This window comes from Pithys albifrons, chromosome 4 (genome assembly GCF_047495875.1).
Source record: "Pithys albifrons albifrons isolate INPA30051 chromosome 4, PitAlb_v1, whole genome shotgun sequence".
Taxonomy (NCBI): Eukaryota; Metazoa; Chordata; class Aves; order Passeriformes; family Thamnophilidae; genus Pithys; species Pithys albifrons.
The window spans coordinates 46169559-46187709 of record NC_092461.1 but is presented as its reverse complement, the minus strand read 5'-3'; the positions used below and the strand labels follow the sequence as shown (position 1 = coordinate 46187709).

Here is an 18151-nt window from a genome sequence, read left to right as displayed (position 1 = left end):
CTTCCTCACTGACCTTGGTGTGGAGAGAATTGTTTCTCTCACAGTCACATTCTTCCCTCCGGCTGCAATTGTTCTTCTGCAGCAACTTTTTACCCTTCTCAAACATGTTATCCCAGAGGTGTTACCACCATGGCTGATGGGCTCATCCTTGACCAGCAGTGGCATTGACTTTGCCAGACAAGGAGGAAGCTTCCAGCAGCTTCTCACGGAAGCCAACCCTTGTAACCCTCTGCTATCAAAACCCTGCCACACAACCCCAGCAGGCCTATCCTGTCTCTTACCAGCATGTGTTGGGTTCCAATTTCTCAACAACCCTCACAAGAAGAAAGACACACGCAACAATGTAAAACCTACTTGTAAGTTTGTACATGGTATTACAGTAAGGGAAAAAAATTCTGCTCTATAGTAACTCCAGGAAAACAGCAGGCAAAAGAAACATTCCATATAACTCCATGGCTTTCATAGTCTTAATTTCTGAACCAAGCTTTAACACTTGCACAGCAAAAGATTAAAACAACACAAAGCAGAATTATTTTGTGGTAATTAAAAAACAATAAAAACAACAACAAACAAACCCAAAACGAAAACCCCTTCATCATCCTAGCACTCCCACTGAGGCTGGAGTCTTCGGAAATGTCCAATATGCCATCAAAATTTCAGGCTAAGGTTTTCTAATTGAAAGAAGCTGCAAAGAATGTCTGTTCCCTAAAATAATACCTTCATCAAGGCAAGAAGTATGCTACCTACAGTCACCCACTTGAGCAAGACTTTTCCAAACAGAAAACCTGTACTCAACTGGATTATCTTTCAAAGACTAACCAGGTTTTTATTTCAACTATCTGCAGCTCTTTTTTTCCTATTCCATATCTATACAGAGATCAAGCAGTAGTCCCAACATCTCAAAATACATTAGCACAGGTCTACTCCATCCTTCTGCAAACAGTCTCAGATAGACCAGAACTCCACTTCACACTCCACTACAGTCATCCCAGGATCCTTAGCCTTTCTACAGAAAACTTACCTCGAACGTCACACAACAAGCAAAGTATTTTAGAAAGTTATAAGTAAACTCTGTCAGTTCAAGATGATTAGCACTAAAGCCCAGAGAATAGGGAAAGCACCTCAAAGCTAATCCTTTTCATAGCAAAAATTCACAGTTATTTTAATTCCTAATTGTCCAACTCCTGTTTTATTCTCTTTTCTGCTCAAAAACAGAGTGAGGAAATATTTCTAGTATTTCATTTCAACCCCTCCCCATAACAGCGACCATTCACAACTCTGTGCAACAGCACTCAGATTTCTTAGTCTCTTCTATAGCACCTACTTAAAACCTACTGAAGCAGAAATAGTTTACTCTGTCAGAACACCAATTACTGTAAAGAGCAGTTCATCTGACAGTGCCATTAGTGCCACTGCAGCTATCACAAACCCAACAATCAGATACTCACTAGATGGCTCAGAACTGACCCCATTAGAGATACTGGCTATTAACATAAAAGTGGTTTTAGGAAACTGTGCAAGATTATACTGCCTAATTAACAAAAAATCCAATCATAATATATAAAACACTTGCAAAATGACAGTATAATTAGCAATTAGTCTCCTAATCACTGTTGATATTTGCAAACCAGCAGTATTAATTCCACTCAGCTCAAATCATTGTTCATATTCACCACACAGGAGGGATTTCCGTACCTCTGAAATTATTAAATTACTGTTCCACAGGCAATAGACCTTCAAAACAAGCTTGAATATCAACAAAGGAGTCAGAAGAAAATACACCTGTCAAAATGGCAAAGACTGCTACCCATTTCAATTTCTACCTTAACTAATTAGAATGTTTTATAGTAAATTATACTGTAAAAAAATAAGAATATATTGTTAAAATGCATTTTAAAGCTGTTTGTATCATCAAGCTTTATCATAGAAATATTTTTCCCAACACAACAAGGGATGACAAGACATGAACATTCTGTAAACAATTGAAGACTAAACCAAATACAATCCAGGATATACATTTTTAGTGAAACCAAGAACATCATCTACTTCATGCATAGTTACATTGACTGATCTTCTGAAATTAGAATACACATGCGAAAACACAAAGATTTTTAGCATGAAAACCCTAAAATTGTGAGGCTTCCTTTCTCCACTTCTCCCTTCCCCCTCCCCTAGATACGTTGCTCTTGTCAAAACTGCAATTTAAATACATACAAATAGTAAAAATAGTCCAAACTAGATGAATGTATAACTTCTCACAAAAATTCCTGGAAAAATATACTATTGATTAGCTGATTGTAAGGTGATAAACTTTATAAAAGTTAGAAGAACATGAATAAACTCTCCATCCTTGAGTCTTCCAGCCTGTAGTCCTAACAAGCCCTGAATAATAAGGGGGTCAAGAATACGAAATCCAAATCCCTTGTATTATTGCACTGCATAATTAATTCCACATAAATGGAAGTCAGTAACTATACAATTTCTAGATGATTGTTAAGTCAAGAAATCAACCAAACGTGTACTGTCCTGTCATGAAACATTTCAAGAGAAGTTAACAACTGCTTTTCGAATGCACCATACATAAATGGAGCTCTGTCCAGATGACCCAGTTAAAGAATCTGTTCCATCCTCCATTAATTGAAACCCATATTGTGATCAAGTGAAATCTGTACACAACTGCCACCTGCTATCACATACCATGTGATCAGATAGTTTATAGGAGATTCTACACTAGGATGAAGTTCATTCCTTCCTTTCTACAGCCTTCAAGATTTCTTGATGGTTCTTGGAAAAAAAAAAGAAAACCAACAGAGCTGAGTACAAAATAATAAAGGACAAAAGAGAGAAGAACTGAAGACTTTAAAAAAAGTAAATTCAGAGACAGATAAGTTAACATAAATGGAAAAGAAGAAATACTTTAATCAGACCATCATCTTATTCAGTCTCACAGTTACACAGTTTTGCAGGTTTTTATTTTGTTTTCAGTCAGGATTTTTTTTATTTGTTGTCTGGCTTGTGAGGGGGGTTTGTTTGTTTTGTTTTAGGGTTCTTGGGGTGGAATTTTTGTTGTTTATTTGCTTTTTAAGAGTCAGACTAGTTAACTTACTAGCCTCAGCTGTTTGGGTTCAATTAAGAAGCAGCAGTCAATGGCAGCTATTCAACAGAATGATATGTGATCTCTTTCAAATTTCTGATAAATACATCTGCCTTAATAAAACCCAGAAACATTTATTCATACTGCGTCACACCATGAAAGAAAACAAATACAGGGAATATATACATTAAATCTCAGCTTTCAATATTATTTCCCAACAACCTTAGTTAGGTGGGATATTGTCACTAATACAAAGGAAATCATGCTACTTTTCTCAAATTGTATTTATCTCCAGTTCTACACTTAAAAAAGCAATTTGACTCAAAAATACTTCAAAGATTTTCACTTCAAAGATTTTTTACTTAAAAGCAAAAGCACAAGATACAAAGCAATTCAAAACAATCAACAAAAGTAGTAACCTGATCTGTTATAATAAGATCCCTAACTGGATATTATAATAATTATTGCTCTGCACTGTCAAAAAAATCTTCTCTGAATAAAGAACATTATCAAGGAACTCATATTTTGAATCTATAGAGAAAAGTCTTATATCTGCCACCAAACACCATGAAGCCGAACTGGGGGGGAAAAAAAAAAGGGAGAGAAAAAAGGGTGAGGAACATCCTTCTCTCCCAGCCACTCCATTTTTACATGTATTAGTGAATACACCAAAGCAGCTGCACAATACTGCAAAATATGCAAAGTAACTATACCAGCATAATTTGTGGCATCAAGTATTATATATCAAGTATGTCATGCCTTGTTTTGCAATGCCACCCAGTGGAAGCAATTTTCTATTTCATACACACTGATCTACTAGTGGAAGAGATTATTTTCTAGTATCAGTATTCAAAGATCCTTCTAATACTGCATTAAGGCGTTTTCTTTTAATTTAAAAAAATGGTTTTATTCTTCATTGCATCATCTCGTTGTTGAGTAAAAGTACAAGGCTTGTTTAATCTACTGCAGTAAGTATGTTAATAGATAAACAAACAAAAAAAACTGTTTAATGAACACACAGGTTGCTGAAAACAAGCACAGTCTGACAGACACCATGTAATGAACTGGTTTTGCCTGGCCAAATTACACAGGTATGAATTGAACAAGATCCAAAAACCAGCATGGCATTTGTTTAAGTATCACTGTGGCATAAGCTGACTCGTGCCAGTTGCAAGAACCACTTTCTTTAACAGCAGTGCCAAGGCAGAAACTGTCTCTACATTATCTTATTTTTATCTCAAGAAATGAAAGTCCAGCACAACAGATACACACATGCCTGAGACCTGAAGCTTTATGAACTACAGCTGTAAACGTTTGAAAAAGATGGCTTGCAACAAGAGCCCCATGTCTGAGACTGTTTACTGTACCTTCCAGCTGTAACTGTATTGAAAAGCATCCACTACATTAGAGGTATAAAGTTCTGCCAGACAGACAACATGGAAAGGAAAGGCATCAGAGATATTTACAACTGAATAAATTGTAAGCCTCTAGAAAGAAAAAGGAATCGAATTACATCTGATCAGTAAACAGCAAGGGTCTCAATCCTTTAAAAATGTTGTGCATCTTGGGCATGTTCCTTGTTGGAGACAAGGATATGCCCAGCAATCTCTGCTTTGGACTCTGCTGAGATCAGACTAAGGCAGAAGAGATGACTGCAAACAAGACGCTCTTTCCTCCTCCACAAAGCTCAATGCAAAGGAAATATTTAAAAAAGTAAGAAGAAAGACAAAATTTAGGGTGAAGAGTTAGCAATTAAAGGTGTAATAGCTTGTAACTCATTATTAGTCAAAATATGTTACCAGGATGAGAGATGAGATGGGAAAGTTTAGAATTAACTAGGACAAGCAGGAGTAAGGAAGAAACAGGCAAATTTTTAAAAGTATAAAGAACATGCATCGTATTTAAAAGGGAAAGTATCAGAACTCTCCCATTCTTCTTCTCTGTGGCCAAGCATTTTAAGAAATTCACTAGACAATTTCCTTCTACCAGAGATCTAACAAAGAAATATTTTTTTAAAATTTATTTCTCTATCAGTTGCATGTCTGACTGCAGCAAATTCTTGCCGACCACAGTTTGACAGTTGAAGGCAAACTAGAACAGAATACTAAGGTGAACACAACACTCAGAAAATGGTCCACGTGACCATGACAACCATCACAAGTTGCCACGCAGTTCCATGTGCTGCTATCCACCTGTTCCAGTGGTAGAACCCTGTATCAATTCCATGTGGCAGGGGTTTTTTGTCATTTTATTTTATAGTTAGCAGTGAAGTTAATTAAAAAAGATAAATATAAAAACATATATAAAAATATTGACAAAGAAGATTGATACTTAATATTTAAGTTTGTAATAACACTGCATACATACTTCAACTACAGCTGAGTTAAAATTTGCTTCTACTTAAGAAGGAGCACCTATTTCTGCTTATTGTCAAGTATTCCAAGTACTCTAAACTTCACACATTCATCTTACTGCCACAAAATTTGGGATGTCACACAGGTAGAACTTCAACTCTCAGGCATTTGAGACAAGCACTTACAAAGTATTTTCCTGGAAAACCAATAAAAAAGTCAACAGCCTTTTTACATTAATCTTCCATATTCTACTACCATATTTTTTCAAACAGTTGTGAATACAATCAGAAACTATCATGCTGATGATAGTGTTCCTAAACATTTGACATTTCTTTCAGCTATTGTATTGTCACACTTTGAGAAAATCAAATCAAACACTTCACATAGTAAAAAGTATTAACTTAATAACCCACAAACTACTGAGTTCTTCAGCACGTTTCAGAGGCTTTGAATCTGCCCACAAATGTTCTGGAAAGTCAGACTTCTTGGCCTTCTCACATAGTATTACCTTCTTCTCCCCTCAAGTAATTTCAAAAAGCCACTATCCACGATCTCTGCAACTCAACCCATTATTCCTGTGCAACACAAAAATCAAGTTTTGGAAGGATACCCTCAATTTAACACGTATGTAGACCACTGACACCCGGAAGCACAAAGTTCAGGTACAGACTCTGCACTATGAGGAAACCGCCTTGAAAGAAGCAAAAGAAAACCATTAAGGAGGGAGAGGCAGCTGTACAGCTTAAGAGAAGACTGAAAACAAAATATCTGGAAGACAGATATAAGGCCTGATATATTTCTTGTTACTAATTTCAAAATACAACAACAAAATCTTTCCACTGTCCAGAGGACCAATATCTGCATCTATATATACATGAAGATAGAGAACAGAATAAGTGAGTTAATATTAATGAGTCCATAGGACAGATGAGTAAATTAGACTGAAATGACTGTGGGAAGTGGGAAAAGAAAAGAACACAGTCACAGACACCTATCCTCTATCACATAAGTTACTGTAACTACTACATAAAATGCCTGAATGGACAAGAACTGAATTGCTTCATGTGTCCATTAGCAACTTCATCATTCATGTATTGTAAGGAAAATTTGTAATTCTCTTTAGAACAGATGCACAACTGACTATCAAAGAACCGCAAAGCTTGTTTGACCACAGGCAGAACATCAAATAAGGGACAAACTAAGACTGCCCCCATGCTGTGTCATTGTCATTTTTGATACAACTGTAGTATGCATCCACTCACCTGCATTTGGACTGTCTTTTGAAAGGGGACACCTAAATCAGTCTTACAGCAAAAATGTCAAAATATGTAACAAAAACGTTACTCATTAAATTTTCCAGTCCTACCATAGATACACAGTTCCACCTCAGTGCCGCTCACTTGCCCTCCAATACACAATTTACCCACAACTTCCATTTTACTGCTGACAATTCAGCATGGCAAACATACCTGTCTGATACACTACTAATACAGTGTATTCAACATAAAATTAAAGTAACACATAATGGGTAACTCCGTAGACATCTATATCATTCAGTAAATATACAGAAACAGCAATTACTATGTTATGGTCTCAGCATTATGAAAAAAACCCAACAACTAATTTATCCACCTTACAAAAGACCTAAAATTCACAAATCAGGAAATGTAGAGTGCTGAGAGATTTCAGGGGCCATAGCTAAGATTGTAGGCCCATATTCAACAGGACTTCGTGCTAATGTACTTCTGAGCGAATTAGCCTGGTAATGGACCAGCATCTCAAATACTAACGATGCTTGGCAGAGAGAGTAGAGCATGGAACCCACAGCCTGAAGATCCACCCCTGAGCTGGGGGCAGAGAAAGAAAGAAAAACAGCTCATTTGCTGAAGTTTGGATAAGACATTAATTTGATATGTATTTCTCTAAATCGCATGTTCTCCGTTTACGCTGCACTCTGAACTACCTCAGGCGGTCATCTGGCCTCAACTCGCGGCACAGGCCACGACCAGATTTAGCACACGGAGTTCTTTACCCATTCAGAAGTTAAGCCCAAAGTCCCGGGGCCTGAGAGCCGCGAGGCAGAGATCTCACAGAGACCTCGGTCCACCGCGAACACACCCGAGGCTGAGGAGGAGGAACGACGGACACCCCTGACACACCGCAGCCACTGACACCGGGAGAAGCCGACCGGTCCCTCGGGCACCCTGGGGCACCCGCACCCAGGGTCGCGGAGCACCGCGGCGGGACGAAGGGAAAGGCGGGCGGGACGAGCCGCCCCACGCTGCCAGGGGATGCCCGGCGGGATCAGCCCCGCGCCGACTCCGCTCCTCACCTGCGTCCAGCCCCAGCTGGTAGCAGGCCAGCGGCTCCAGCGATAGCTTGTATCCCTCGAACTTGGGGTCCAGGAGCAGGCGCTTGGCCTGCAGGGAGCAGTGGGCGGCGCCCGCCATGCCGGAGCTCCGGGAAAACTTCGGGAAGAGCCGGGAACTCCGCGGGCCTCCGGGGAACGCGCGGGAGCCGTCGCCGCGCAACACGGGAAAGGTGGGCGGTGCCGCAGGGCATGCTGGGAGCTGTAGTCCAGGCCCGGAGACAGCCGCGAGCCCAGAGCGTGCTGGCCGCTGTAGTCTCCGACCCGGACTACGCTTCCCAGCGGCCCCCGCGTGGCGGGCACGGGGACGCGTAGTGCGTCCGGCGGCGGCTTCGCCTCCTGCGGGCTCAGAGCGGCGTCGCTGTGGCGGGTGAGGGGGAGCGCTCCGGGAGCGGGTCCTGCCCCTGCCTCTGCCCCCCCGCCTCTGCCCTTCTCCCCGCCTCTGCCCCTCTCCGTGCCTCTGCCCCTCTCCCTGTCCTTGCCCCTCTGCCCCCTGGCCCCTGCCCCGGTCCGCTCCCTCGCTCCGGCCGCCGGGCGGGAGGGCCTGGCTGCGCGGGGGCCGCCCACGGCGAGGGTAGGCCGGTGAGCTCGGGCAGGAGCACGGAGGGCGCCGCGCAGTGCCTGTCCCCGGGGCTGGACACACAGCGGTGCTCCGGTCATAACCGCGGGGTGTGCCACTGGAGACATCACTGCACCGCAGTCTGCCTCTGTGGCTTCTTTGTGTTGTGTGAGTGACACCAGCGCTTGTCAAACCTCTCTCCTCTGCTCTCTGCAGGTTTGTAGAAACCTCAGATTTCCAAAATGAATAAAGATGCCCAGATGAGAGCAACCATTAACCAAAAGCTAATAGAAACTGGAGAGCGAGAACGGTAAGATGGTGTCCTACTCCATGCCATTGAGAGGCTCTAAATACATCAAATATGAACTACATCTAGAAGTAAATTTACGTAACCTTAATTCTAAGTTCTTCAAATGCTTGTATGTGAAAGTCTTATGTATTATATAAAGCCATTTTAAAAAATGCCTTTTGAACAGTTTTATTTTAGTTTTGCACTTGAAAAGAAGCTCTTGGGAAGTAAAAGATGGGATGGTTGGTGTCATGTGATGGTTGGCTTATGAACACTTCCTTTTATTCTGGTATTTTATGTTGGAATGCCCTTGGTTCATACAAAAATCACCATTCAATGCAATTTATTGCAGTTAAATTTTGGTATTTCCTGATAAAGAGAATGAGATAAAACTTTTGTGTTTGCTTCTTCTCATGTTAGGGAACAAATATGTAGCAGAACACATTAAACAACACTTGTGCAAGTCATTGTAGAGATCCCAGTAAAGGCAAACAAGCAAATTGGGCAATGTAGTGTGGCAGCCAGTTCTTGGCCTTTTGTTGTCTCTTCATTCTGTTCTATTTGCATTGTGTTTACGTATCATTAGCATGCTTATCATAGTTCCCTCCTCATGGTTTCATTGCGCTTGTAACAACATACACCAAAAGCTCTGTTTTCCTTTATTTTCAAGGGCCTGCATTAGGAATTTTCTTCCTGGGTCATGGTGTAGCCCTGTACTTGGTGTAACCTTTAGTAGTCTGACATGGTATCTGTGCTCTACTTCTTTCCTGTTCGTGACCATCCCTTTGGACATCGCACACAGCTTCAGCAGAGCAAGCAATACCTTGAAATGATATTGGGACCTATTTTATCCTAATTTAAGAGTAAGAAGAGTTTTAACAGGGCATCAAAAGCTGTATTATGAACAGGATTTATGAGAGCTGTACTATGATCAGAAGGCAGAGCACTTGAATTTCTTGAATTAAAAAATATCCAGAAGCAGTTAATTTCACCTGTATGGTTACTCTGCTTTTTGTCCTCAGTTCATCTGCTCTCAATGAGTAAGAGATTAGACCTGTACAGGTCAGTGTCTTGCTGCAAACCTTTCATTAATAAAAACAGGGTTTTGTCAAGAGTTATTTAGAATGGTACAAGAGAAGCAGGATCGCTACCTGATGGAATAAAGGGTAAAGATATTAAAGCTTATTTTATCAGATCTTTGGCAGTCCCATGGCGTAAAGTAGAACACTGGACTCAGAATCCCAGGGACCCGAGTTTGAGTCTTAGTAGGGACCATCCCCTGGCAGGTCAATGCCTCCCTGCCATCCGAGGCTGTCAGATCTCGGATGCTCAGCAGGGTCAGCCCTGGTCAGTACTGGGTGCTGTGACAGTCCCGAGGACTTCACTGTCACTGTCCAAGCTCGCTCGGCCATGGCAGATGGACCTTAGGACTTAAACGGTGGGGCCAGTTCTGCCCACACTGTGCCGCACCTAAAAGATCCACTGTGCAGGCTGGAAGGGCACATCCACGTGGGGAGAGCCCTTCCCAAATCTTCATGCGTGAAGTCTGGCCACATATATGTACATCAGATCTTACTTTCATGTTCCATTCTATTTTTTAATACTAATTTCCACTTTTTTAGCTAGCTTTCAATATTTTCTTTTGATACACAGAGTAGAGGTGTCATTGTGGCAGATTGCTGTGTGTCTTCTTTGTTAATGCCTGAATCCCCGTTGCTTATGTTTACATAGCTAACCACGCTTAGGAAGATAGAGGATCCCTTCATTTTCACTGAACACAAGGTAATGTGTAACTGGAGAGAAATCTGCAGTTAGAGACAGTAGTGCAGAATTCTCTTTTCAGAAAGGAGGGGGGAAGGTTTTACTTATTTTGAAGACCTGACTTCAAGTGAAATACTCCCAACTTTGGAAGTCAGCATACATCTGCTACTAGAGTAGACTCAGGCAATTCTGGTGATCCAAGGGCTTCTACCTCTTTGCTGTGGCTGCAGCATCAACTCTGCCAGAAGAAATTCTGGGAATTGGCTCTTGAGCTACCAACTCCTCATAGTCCAACATGTTAACTGAAATTGGTACTCATTTGGTTTAGAATCCATGTGCTGTTCAGCCATTTCTGCTGCTGGTCTGGAGTTTTTGGGTAGTAATTGTAGGCTTAACTTTCATGCTGAAGCATATTTAAACTGTCGAGAATGTTTGCTGTTCTTAACAAGTTCGTATATTGTCTTTAACAGCCTTAAAGAGTTGCTGAGAGCCAAATTAATTGAATGTGGCTGGAAGGATCAATTGAAGGCACATTGCAAAGGTAACTGCGGTCAAGTAACTAATACCCTTTGTAGTCAACTGAGATGAAGGCTTCACTGCCTAACACTCAATTTAAGCGAGACCTGGGAAAGAGGAAAGTATCCCTGGCAGTTAGTTTTGTGTGCAGGAAAGCAACTTGCTATCTTGGCAAAAAAAAATCTTGGAAGAGCTCTGATCTGAACCTTAGAAAGCTTCTGAGACAAGGGTGGGAATTGATTCCCTAAATATTCATGATAATAAAGCTTTTTGTTTTGAGAGAGATGACTTTGTTACTGCAGGAGAATAAAAAACAAGGTAAAGGAAAATTGAGCAAATCCAGTGGTATGCAACTTAGAAACTCTGAACTTAGAGAACTTGTAACCTAGAGAACTTTGTCTGCATATGGGAGAGAAAGTGCATTTGTACTCTTTCTGAATACAATTCTTGAAAATAAGGTGATCTACGTAGAGGAGGGAAAACCAGCAGATGAGCCTCTAATTACCCAAACAGTTTGGAGTTACGTGTTTAACATTGCTACAAGTTACTGACTTCTAAATTGTATGAAACTGTTACAAATAATATTTAAGCATTCAGGAAGAATGAAATTTCCTTAAAGCAAGTAATAAATCCCTTGAGATTTCACTTTAATTCTGATTTGTTGTGCCTGAAAACTCAATATTCTGTTACAAAGTTGTTTGGTGGGTTTTTTTCTGTAGGACTGAGCGTTTTTTCATAGGTTCAGCAGGAAAAGCTGAAATTATTCATGCTTGCAGCTGTCTGCCTGATGCCACTGCCAGAGATTACCCATTTCAGTAGTGCAGATAATGAAAGGGATGTTTATTTGCCTTATCAACTGTATGCTTTATACTCTGCTACAGTCAAGTTATGTAAAATTATTTGGTACTTTGAACTGTAACTGCAGCTGCTGTGACTGAAAAAATATATGTTAATTTGTCTGTGTTAAGAGCCTAATAACGTCTAAAGAAAGGACAGAGAGACATGGAGCTCCTGGAGTGGGCCCAGCAGAGAGTAACAAAGATGATTAAGGGATTGGGGTATCTCTCTTATGACGAAAGGCTGAGTGAGCTGGGCCTGTTCAGCCGTCAGAATAGATAACTGAGGAGCTACCTTATCAATATTTATAAGTATCTGAAGGAAGGGTGGCAAGAGGATGGAGCCAGGCTCTTCTCGGTGATGCCAGGCAGTAGGACAAGAGGCAGCAGGCAGAAACTAATGCACAGGAAGTCCCACCTGAATATGAGGAAGAACTGTATGGGTGACTGAGCACTGGAACAGGTTATCCAGAGAGAGTTTCCCTTACTGGAGATGTTGAAGAACCATCTGAATGCAATCCTGTGCCATGTGGTCTAGGATGACCCTGCTCCAGATGACCCACTGTGGTCCCTTCCAACATTAAGCATTCTCAAACATATTGCGGGGGTTGTTGGGGTTTTTTTTTTTCAGTTCTTTTGTTGGGATGGGGGTTTTGTTGTTTTTTTGGGGGGGTTTGGTTTTGGTAGTTTGTTCCAGAGCTTCTTGCCATTATGGATTAGGACCAATAATTGAGCAATCTTGCAGTAATTTCAGGAAATTCAGCCAAAAAATGCAGTTACAAATACTTCATGTGATGTCAGTTCAGAAAACATATTTAGTGTCTTGGGGACAATCAATCCTAGGTACTGACATACAGTTGAAAACATTTAAGTTTAAACAATATTTTAGGTACATACTACAGAATTGAGATTATGTCTCAGCTTTGATTTCTGCATTTTTCAGTAGAGTCCAAAGCACTGTAAGTAGACAATTGTTTAAATACTGATGTGTATTAATCATACAATATATCTTAATATTTGCCTTTATTTTGCTATAGATGTATTCCTTGCTTTCCGAGTTACTTTTTGACTTCAGCGAAATATACAGAGACATGTTGTTTCAACCTGACAGGAAGATTAGTAAGGATTTACTGTCTGTGCTTTCCCCTTTTGTATGTTCTGTTGTGTTAAGAGACTGCAGAAAACAGGATTGCAGCCAGCTTAGAATATGAGATAAGATTAAAAGGGTAGGTTCTTTAATTTCCAGGCCTGGGGCCTTCAGGAATACACATTGATGCACGCACTCGAACAGTGGTCCCATGGTTTTTATAATAATGTCCATCCAATCCCTGTTCACCCATCCCCAGTTCTGCCCCATCCCACCCCCTGGCACACCCCATCAGGAGATGAGTCTGGGGTGGTCTGGGACTTTCTTTTCATCATCTTCATCTCCCCCATAGCATGTAGGGTACTTGGAGGCTTTCCAGTATTTTGGGTTTGGAGGTCACTCTACCTGTGTTTATGTCTCATGGTTGCAGGCCTTGAGGTGTTTTTCAGCCTTCCACCTTGAAAACAACACTAAATAGCTAATGGAATTTTGAGGGATTGATATGGGTATGGAGTTAGTATGTATAAACATTGAACTTAAGCTACTAGAAATACTTGTACACTAAAATTTACCTTCACTGCAATTACAATTACTTCTAAAATCAATAAAAATTAAAATCAAAAATAAAAAAAACAGGTGAAAGTTCCAAAGTCTTTTTCCAGTTTGCATTTATCTATTACATAAATAATATTTTCTAGAAGATAAGTGAACTGCTACAACACTCCAGTAATAGGAACATCTGGTAATGCTCAGATGAGATAAAACTTTGTAATGTTTGGTTTTAAAATATGAGCTAAACAAGATGCATCAGAAGTGACAAGTTCCTGTCCTTAAACCTGTGACATGGGTGAGAGACTAATCCACTGTACAATGCAGTAGGTACTGACTTAATAACCTACATTTAAGTCACATGCTGCTTCATATTCTCTGATGACATATGCATGGAGGTTTTGTATCTTAATCACTGGCACAGGTTTTGTCTTCTAATGAATGGATTAAAAGACTTAAAATATTGGTCTTGGTCTTCCCCAGATGTCATTAAAGAAAAAGGATTAGAGCATGTTACTGTTGATGACTTGGTGGCAGAAATCACTCCCAAAGGCAGAGGTAAGAAAATGCAAAACATGGATGTGGTACTACATTAATAAACATACCTGCCTCTATTTCATTAATGTTTCAAAAGCAGCATTATGAACTTGCCTATGTGGGATTGAAGGAAAAATGTTAATAGCTTAAAATTAACAAGAAATAAAATGTGAATATGTGTTAACAGTCATTCAGAATCTGTAATGAGCTGTGTGTGTAGACTGCTTTTGCAGATTACATTAGTCATTTTTTAGTTATTATTTAGTCTGTATTTGAGTTAATGGTCAACAAGAAAAGTTTGTGTATGCAGCACAGATATTTTAAAATTCATGATCCTTTAAGATGGAAAATCTGAACTTACAGCGCTAACATAATGGGAACAGGAAGAGTAAAGGACATAGCATACAGAGAAAAAAAATGAAATCACTTAAGGAAACTGCAGTCTTCTCTATATTGTTCATCTTGGACTCTCTAATAGGCTTTGATGTTAGTGGGAAAAACTTCATTAAGTTTTAAATTAAAATAGGCCTTAAAAATAACTTGCTGGATACCCTTACTCTGAGGTCCTGACGGAGATTTTTGGTCTTAAATTTGTGAAGATGAAAGGTAGGATAATCACACTTGCGGTGTTTATATCCTGTTGACTGTTGAATAATCCTTTCCCTCCAACTTTCTTATTTTCTGGACTATGATAAGGCAGAACACCCTACCAGTAACAACAGCGTTCTCAACAGACTCAATTTTAGCCTATTTTAAATGGGAAAAATACAGATGTACTATATGAAAATTAAGTGGCTTCAGTTACGTTAGGCCTTAACAGATTTGCAGTAACAAAGAAAGAACAGAAGTAGCTGTTGTAAAAGGTTGGTATTGGCATATTTTTTGTTTTGTCTTTTTTACTTTTTTGCCTTCTTATTTGTGTTTCAGCCTTGGTACCGGACAGTGTAAAGAAAGAACTCTTGCAAAGAATAAGAACCTTCCTTGCACAGCATGCCAGTCTTTAACTTTGACATTCATCTGGGTTATAGTGTTTCTGTTTCTGTATTACATCAATCATGTCAGGATTGGAGTGCAGTTTACATACTGAAGGATGGAAAATCATTAATTCTTTTTGTATGACAAATAGAAATTTCTTTGCACTGCAACAATTTCTTAAACTTGGTGTTACGTTAATAAAAAATTTTGTGGACTCATGGTTCTAAGGCTCTTCTCTCTGTCAGTGCACTGTAATATGGTGTCACCTGTCCCAGTTTTTAAACAGTCCATAATTTTATACAGTTGTGAAACATTGCTCAGATTTTCAAAAAAGAAACACAGTTAACAAGTATGTTGACCAGAAATGTGGGAGGGGGAAAAAAATGTGGGAAATATGATATGACACACTACTGAGTGTATCCTTTCTAGACTCCATGAAGCTGTTGGTGGTGTGCCTCTTGGTACTATTTTTCTAGACAAGGAGTTGTTTGAAGGCTGACTTGTGTTAGAAATATTTACTCAGCAATTCATAAGAGGTTGAATTCTTCAAACAAAGAAACAAAACCCCAAGGTAGTTGTATCTTGTATCTTCCAACAGTAATTCCCTTCACATTTACTTTACTTAAAGAGTCACTATTCTAATTCACAAGAACTACAGTTTTTTAGCTTTGCACATAACATATTACTGGTAATTTTTATTTATGTGGATCTTTGGGGCCTTTTGAAATTGACATATAGTTGAATAATTTGCCATCATAAGTCTCTCAAAGTGATGCATTTTAAATTCTTTTACCTGGAACTGTAACATCAGCCAGTTCTATAAATAGCTGCAAAAATTAAGTTGATGAAAAGAGAGGGTCAGGAAAGGGACTTTGACAAGAAAACATTTAATTTTCCCCGTGCAATTTGAGGTTTAATATATGAAGTGGAGGAGGAGCCTGAGTGAGGCATTGGATACTGTTGTGTCTAAGTGGCTACTGTGAAAAATACATTGACTCAACAGAAATATCCATGCTCCTAATTGGAGGAATACTCTAAGACGTCATTTAGAAAGTCATTCCTGTGGCAGTGGGCTGTGCCATTCACGTCATTGCTGTGAGCTCCCAGCCGAGGAGCCGCGCGGGGGCACCCGCGCCCCACGCGTGTGGAGGGCTATGACCGCTCCCCCTCCAGTCCCTCCGAGTCCCTCGGCTTTCGGAGAGGACAATAACGTGCCGTGATACAGAGCCAAGTGTGCGCTGCCTGCTCGCTGGAGGTGGGTTGTGCTCAGCTGAGAGGGTCACCGGCACCGGGCTGGGGCGAAACGGCAGCAGCAGGATGTCGGTGCCAGGCTGCGAGTGCTCCAGTGTCTGCTCAGACTGGTGAACAGCTGGGACAGAACAATCTGGCAAGAGCCAGAGGTGAAGTTTGGCACTAGACAGGAGTGTATAAACGACAATAACAATGTGACAAGATGTAACTTGTCAAGAATACCTTTTTGTCTACACAAGATCAAGTTCCTGTTAAGACTGTAACATCACAGGAGCCAGGATCAGGGATCTGCTGTGGATATTCCTCCTGAAGACCTGGGCTGTATTGTTTTAAATCTGTCTTCATGGCAGTTTGACCATACTTGCTGTATGTCACTGTCTTTATGCTGATAAAAAGGGTTTTTGCATTCAGTGATGTGTCATGGATTAACCTCAGCCGGCAACTCAGACCACACAGCTACTCACTCGCTCCTCCCTCCGTGGGACAGGGGAGAGAGTCAGAAGAGTGAGAAAACTCATGGATTGATATAAAGACAGTTAAACAGGAAGGGCAAAAGCCATGTGCAAACAAGGAATTAATTCATAACTTCTCATTGGCAGCCAGGTGTTCAGCCATCTCTGGGAACGTGGGGCTCCTAATTTACTTTGGAAGACAAATGCCATCACTCTGAACATTCCCCCTTTCTTCTTCCTTCATCTTTATGTGGTGAGCCTGTCATGCTCTGGTCTGCGATGTCCCTTTGTGCAGTTGGGGTCAATTGTCCCTGATATGTCCCTTCCTTGTGTACCCTCAGCCCCCTTGCTGATGGAGTGAGGTGAGAAGGAGAAGAGGGGTTAACTTTCTGCAAGCCCTGGTCAGCAATAACAGAAACACTCCTATATTGATACTGTTTTCAACACAAATCCAAAACACAGTCCCATAATAACAACTATGAAGAAAATTAACTATATCCCAGGAAAAACCAGCACAGTATGTTAATTCCGTGTTTGATTGCAACTTCGCATTTGCTGTATGTTCTGTCTGAATTCCATATATGTAAATTTATTGAGTTTTTCATTCTAGACTTGATGTACCCAATGCTAGTAAGATGGAGTACAGAATATTTCTTCACAAAATTTAGCAGAATATATGCTGAGTGTGTTTTATATATGTCAAGGTTGTAAAATACCATCTGTATTCTTACTCTTGTTCTTAGAGGTCTTTGCTTGTTTTCAATATTTTGCACATGACTTTAAAAGTCTTCACTTGATGAATGGCTGCAACATCTCATGGATACACAATAACATGCTCCAGTGTTTCTGCTTGATTTCCTTCACTGTGGTGGGAGAGGGGCAGATTTAAGGTATTCATACACAGAACTGTGAAAGGCTTGTTGTCTGATTAGTAAACATTTGAGATTCCACCTAGAACATGACAGTTGAAGTGCAGTTGCTGTAAGTGCAGTGTAGCTCTCTGCAGGCAGCTCATACTTGGCACAGAATAAAGACTATATAAATGTTCAGAAATTGTGCTGACCAATCTGAAGTTAAAGGCTTGACGAATAGCTCTTTCACAGGCTGTAAAGTTCTGTCCAGGGTGGCTTAAAATGCAAAAGCATTCAGAGACCCAGAAGGAAGAGGAGAGAACGACTGCCTTCCAGATATACACCAGTGGCTCCTGTCTCAGGGTAACACTGACAGCTCTCAGGTACAAGCAGCCCAATGCTGCATGTTCCCCATGTGAGTTCTGTTAGTCACACCAGTGCAGCCTCCATTCAGCATCTAGGCAAAAAGCATGTTGGACAACATGTGCAGACCCAAATTACACTGGAGTGTCCTGGTCAGAAGTATACTCATGAGTCTTCTAAGAATGAAGTTAGATTGGGAGTTATATCAACAATATTTTTGTTTTAACTGCAGGTTTATTCTCAGATGCACAAGATGATTTGTTTTGCAAACTGTTCTCTGCAGAGTCTGTTTCTACTCATTAGATTAAG

General features: G+C 40.4%; 2 protein-coding genes across 2 annotated transcripts in view; one reads left to right on the top strand and one right to left on the bottom strand.

The window, feature by feature from the left end:
• The window catches only part of NUDCD1 (NudC domain containing 1), a 37497-nt gene extending 29506 nt beyond the window's left edge, over positions 1–7991 (bottom strand). Inside the window, exon 1 of the mRNA XM_071553976.1 lies at positions 7781–7991. Coding sequence (XP_071410077.1) covers positions 7781–7898 — 118 coding nt within the window. The 5' untranslated portion in view covers positions 7899–7991. The remainder of the gene's footprint in view (positions 1–7780) is intronic.
• Positions 7992–8087: 96 nt separating this feature from the next.
• Positions 8088–15145, top strand: ENY2 (ENY2 transcription and export complex 2 subunit). The gene is made up of 5 exons (XM_071553977.1): positions 8088–8186; positions 8592–8685; positions 10896–10966; positions 13897–13971; positions 14878–15145. Exons 2-5 carry the CDS (start codon positions 8618–8620, stop codon positions 14952–14954), a joined length of 291 nt encoding a protein of 96 aa, XP_071410078.1. The 5' UTR covers positions 8088–8186; positions 8592–8617; the 3' UTR covers positions 14955–15145.
• Positions 15146–18151: the final 3006 nt, after the last annotated feature.

Excerpts from the sequence above, each read along its gene's own strand:
- ENY2 (XM_071553977.1), top strand. The coding sequence starts at position 8,618 with ATGAATAAAGATGCCCAGATGAGAGCAACCATTAACCAAAAGCTAATA. Across the intron at positions 8,686-10,895 it reads GAAACTGGAGAGCGAGAACG|CCTTAAAGAGTTGCTGAGAG; the intron begins GTAAGATGGTGT and ends TGTCTTTAACAG. Across the intron at positions 10,967-13,896 it reads ATTGAAGGCACATTGCAAAG|ATGTCATTAAAGAAAAAGGA; the intron begins GTAACTGCGGTC and ends GGTCTTCCCCAG.